Below are 5,063 nucleotides of genomic sequence, written 5' to 3'. Positions count from 1 at the left end.
AAGAATTGATCTCTAATAAGACACTGTCTTTCTTTCCTAGAACTCAACACACACACACACACACACATGGACAGACAGAGACAAAGACACAGAGTACGATGCAAAGTTTGACATTTTCTGATCATCAATTTTATACTTTGGTGTCTAACCAAGAACTTGCACCAGTTCTTCAACATGAGTTTGCTGAAACACCTCTAATCAATAACAAGTATACACTGTAACTGGCTTTCCCTCTATGGTACATCATGCAGCTGATGATTTCACAATGCAACTACCTTAACAAGTTAAAAGCAGGAATATGTCCGAATAAGAGGAACAAAAGAAATAATGAGCTATTATCTGAAAATGACATGATGTTACATTCTTAATCATTAGTGGACTTTACAAGGGATAAGGGAATTTTTCAATATCATTGCGTACAGAAGGAACTCAAGTTTTTAACATTACATTCTTTAACATCACTTTTTTTACCTATCAAAAAAATAAAAATCTTAAAAATAAAAAATAAAATAAATTCATATCATTGTTGCATACAGAAGGAATGCAAGTTACTTATCAAAAAAAATAAATAAATACAGAAGGAATGCAAGTTGTTGCCAAAAGAAGGCTGGAAAAATTGCAAACAGGAATCAATAAAATCAATGTATTCCTATTACTAAGTTAAAGATTTACCAAGGAGTTCTTTCACTATTATAACAAGCAATTACAGGTTAAATTCAAAAGCTCAATTGGCTGTAAAATGAACAAAAAAATATAATTTTCTCAGAGCGATAACTGCTAACTTAAGCAGAGTCAAACCTGTAAACTGTAATCAGATTATGAGTCAATGGACTGATCTACTCATGCAACATAAATGTTCTGAAATGAAGAAGAAAATAAGTTTTCATACCTTCTTTTTTCTTGTTGCTAGATGAAGATGCCAGGGATCGAACAAAGGACATATGCCCACCACCAGGGTGGAATTGCCATCAGACCAAAAGGCGACTGGCAAATCATTACCTTTAGCAGACTAGCATTTATGTTGCCTCAGTTGGAAGTAACAATTTTCATGGCTGCAGAATATAGTAAGCAGCCACTTGGAGCGACAACACAGCACTGGGAGCTAGCATGCCTAGCTAGCCCCATTTTTGGTGTACTCTTGCGGCCAAAGCATCTCCAATGAGTATAAGGGCCACAATTACTAAGCACCACAAAGGAGAAGCAACAGGCCAGTTTTAAAATTGTGCCAACCTGAATAAGAACTTCTCTATGCCATTTGATTTAGGAGCTTGTTGGACTCCTCAGGCTTCCAACCATGTTCATTACGATCTAGCAAGTCATTTAAGCTCACAGAATTTGAAACCCATCTGTACCCCAGCATGCGCTCCAAAACTGCTGCAGCTTTCTCCATATTGCCTACTCTTTGAAAACCACAAGCTATGGTTCTACATGTAGCAAAGCTGAGCCTATGCCCTCGCTCTCCCATTTCGTCAAGTAAAGTTAATGCTTCTGAAAATTCTTCTTTTGTACATAACGCTTGTACTAGAGCATTGTATGCACCAAACTTCATGGACATACCCATCTTATTTAACTCATCCCTCAACCTCAACGCTTCCATCAAGTTCCCTTCTTTACAGTGAGCATCAATTAATTCATGGTAGGTGATCTTGTCAGGCTTAATCCCCTTGGCTACCATCTCTTCAAATAGAGAGAAAACCTCAGATCCTTTTCCTATTGAGTTGTAGCCATGAAGAAGTGACGAGTAAGTTCTGGTGGTTGGTACTAGACCCCTTGCATGCATTTCCAAGAAGAGCTTTCTTGCTTCCTCCATATTCCGAGCCTTACAATGCCGATCAATCAGAGTTGTGTAGGTAACGTGGTCAGGCATGACCTGCTTTTCTAACATTTTCTCCAACAAATTACTTACTTCTTGTAGCTTTTTACTCTTGCAGAACCTATCAATTAAAGTGTTGAAAGAGAGACTAGTAGCAAAGCCCTTATGCAGCATATCTAGAAATAGTTCCTGAGCTTTCTCCAATTTTCCTTCTTCACAGCATCCACTGAGAAGGACATTGTACACAAAACTATCTGGAGGGATACCTCTTAAGGGCATTTCATCAAATAATTGTAATGCTTTATTTACGTTACCGGATTTGCAATAACCATCAATGATTCTAGCATATGTCACACCGTTGGGAGTCAAGCCTCTACCCAAGATGCTAGAAAATAACTCATTAGCCTTTTCAATGTCACCTGCCTTTTGTAGCCCACCAATTAAGACATTATAAGTAACAATGTTTGGATTTACGCCTTTTTTGCACATCTCTTCATGAAGTTGAAAAGCCTTCTCTACATCACCCTGCTTGCAGAAACCAGTCATGAGAGAGTTGTAAGTGAAAACATCAGGAACCAAACCCTTCTCACTAAGCTCTGAGAAGATCCCAAGAGCTTCTTCCATTTTTCCATTCCTCGAGAGACCATTGATAAGCACACAGTAAGTTTTAACATCTGGTAGAAAACCTCGCGCCAGCATAAATCTAAATTTTGAGAAGGCTTCTGTTATGTTCCCCTCCTTGCAATGCCCATCAATCAAGGCTCTATTCAATACATCATTAGGTACTACACCATGACCTAGTATCTCACTGTAGTATCTATCAGCCATCTGCATCTCCCCAGACTCACTATAACCATAGATGAAAGCTCCATAAATATATGCATTTGGCTCTAATCCTCTGTCCAACATTTCTGCCAAGTAAGTCCTTGCTTCTTTCATCTTCTTAGCTTTACAAAGTCCTATTACGAGAGAGTTGTAGCAAAATACATCAGGAATAATCCCACACTCTTTCATCCTCTCCAACATTCTTCTTGATTCTTCAAATCTACTTTCCTTAGTGTGTGCTGAAATTAGTGCTGTATAGATAATGGCATTTGGCTTCAAACCCCTTGTAATCATTTCCCCCAGTACAGTATTGGCCTGTCGGAGATTTCCATCCTGACAAAGCCCATTAATTATTACACTGTAAGTTACCTTTGTGGGTGCCAAGTTCCTCTTCTTCAACTCATCAAGCAATTCAAAAGCACGAATCATATCATGCTCTCGACAGTAACCCTCAATCAACCAACTGTAAATTCTCGAATCAAGTCCTATGTCAGTCCTTATCAATTCATTCATGACTTCCCTTGCCTTCTCCATCTTACCAGCCCTGCAAAGCCCATTAAGAAGCGTGTTATATAAGACCCGATCTATCTGAATGCCATGAGTAACCATTTCATCCTTGATTCTCAAAGCCTCTTCTACATCACCTTGTTTCACAAACCCATCAATCAAAGCATTATACCCAATCAAATCAGGCCTCAATCCCATATCTCTCATTTCCGACAAAACCAACTTCGCCTCTCTTAATCTCTTTTCCATACAATACCCATTGACAAGAGTCACATAAGTATAACAATCAGGGCCCAACCCCTTCTTAACCATAGACTTCTTCATCTCAATAGCTTCGTCAACACGCCGTGCTCTACACAAACCATGAATAACCACATTGTAAGTAACCAAATTCGGGATGCACCCCTTTCCACCCATTTCCGAAAACACACTCTTCGCCTCATTAACATTCCCAGCCTTAAAGTGGGCATTGATAACAATAACATAAGTATATACATCAAAAGCAATCTTCATCTCCGACATTCTATCACAAACCTTCTGAAACATCTCCATCTTATTCACCTTCAACAACTCTCTCAACAGTGAATTACAACACAACATACTAGGCATAACTCCAACTTTTTTCAAAGCCATGAACACATTAACAGCCTCATCTATAAAACCCATTTTCCTATAACTACCAACTAACATATCAAACACAAAAGCATTAGATTTAGACCCAACATCACATTCTCTATAACAAACATCAATAGCACCCAAAACATCACAAGAAGACTTGCAAATTCTTATCATACGCTCCAAAATCTCATTTGCAGGTTCATAAAGCTTAAAGTTGCAAAGAGAAACAACAAGTAGAGATAAGATATCCAAATTCTGAAAGGTACCCACTTTGTGTTCGGACCAGAGGAAGAAGCTGAGGAGTCGGGTCGGGTCAACAACCCGGTTCTGGAGCATAAAGGAGCGGATCACATCTGGGTTTAGCTTGGTGGGCAAGTCGGAGGAGTCTAAGAGGAGCTGCCAATTGTTGTGGGTGAGAATGGTGGTGATTTCTCGGACTGTGTCATGGATTTGTGAGGTGGAATAGTCCACGGGTCTGAGAGAAACGGGTCCGGGTTTGGTGATTGAAAGTTTGTGTTGGGTTGAGAGAAGATTGGTGTTTGTGCGTTTGAGTCTCCACATGATGTTGTTGAGGTTGAAGAGGAGTGAGTGAAGCTCTGAACTCTCTGCATTCGGAGGAAACAGGAGAAAGAAAGAGGCAAAATGTGTTGCGTTTGGGGACAGGGTTTGGGGTTTTTTTACCTTTTTTTTTATTTTTTTTTTTGTCTTTTTTATTATTGTTATTTTTTAAGACCATGGATCAGTTAGAAAATATTTTCCTCATTTTTTGAGGGTTTGTAGGGGATTGTGAAAACTTAGGAAAATTGAAATCATTTTTGGTTGAGAAGGAGAGAAACACTAAGTTCAGGTTGAAAATTGTTTAATGCTTTTCTATGGATGTAAAACATTTTCAACCAAATTCAATAAAATACTAAAAAATAATTTTAGAAATCCAAAAATCTTCAAGATGACTAAAATGAATACCCTCAAAACCTTCAAATGATCAAAAATATCATCAAAATCTAAAAAATGATAAAAATAATTTAAAAACCTTTAAAATGACCAAAATACCCAAAAATCATCTAACATTACAAAAACAAATTTACCGAAAATCTCCAAAATTACCAAAAACACTCAAAGGTCAAAACCTCCAAGATACTCCTAAAACCTCAAAATGACCAAATTACACTTTAAATATTGAAAATGACAAAAATATCCCCTAAAAACTCTAAAAATAACCAAAATATCTTTAAAATCTCTAAATGATAAAATATTCTTACAATCTCCAAAATACCCACAAAATCTCTAAAATGAATTAAAT

At 37.6% G+C, this 5,063-nt stretch overlaps 1 protein-coding gene across 1 annotated transcript; it reads right to left on the bottom strand.

Moving 5' to 3' along the window:
* Nucleotides 1-629: 629 nt before the first annotated feature.
* LOC115987176 (pentatricopeptide repeat-containing protein At5g61990, mitochondrial-like) lies at nt 630-4,466 on the bottom strand. Its single transcript, XM_031110673.1, has 2 exons — nt 890-4,466; nt 630-798 (listed from the first exon to the last, which is right to left on the bottom strand). Exon 1 carries the CDS (start codon nt 4,322-4,324, stop codon nt 1,247-1,249), a length of 3,078 nt encoding a protein of 1,025 aa, XP_030966533.1. The 5' UTR covers nt 4,325-4,466; the 3' UTR covers nt 630-798; nt 890-1,246.
* Nucleotides 4,467-5,063: the final 597 nt, after the last annotated feature.

The sequence above is a fragment of the Quercus lobata genome, chromosome 4 (genome assembly GCF_001633185.2).
Source record: "Quercus lobata isolate SW786 chromosome 4, ValleyOak3.0 Primary Assembly, whole genome shotgun sequence".
NCBI classification, from domain to species: Eukaryota; Viridiplantae; Streptophyta; class Magnoliopsida; order Fagales; family Fagaceae; genus Quercus; species Quercus lobata.
Note: the sequence above shows the minus strand (reverse complement) of the source record. Positions and strands in the feature narration are given on the sequence as shown.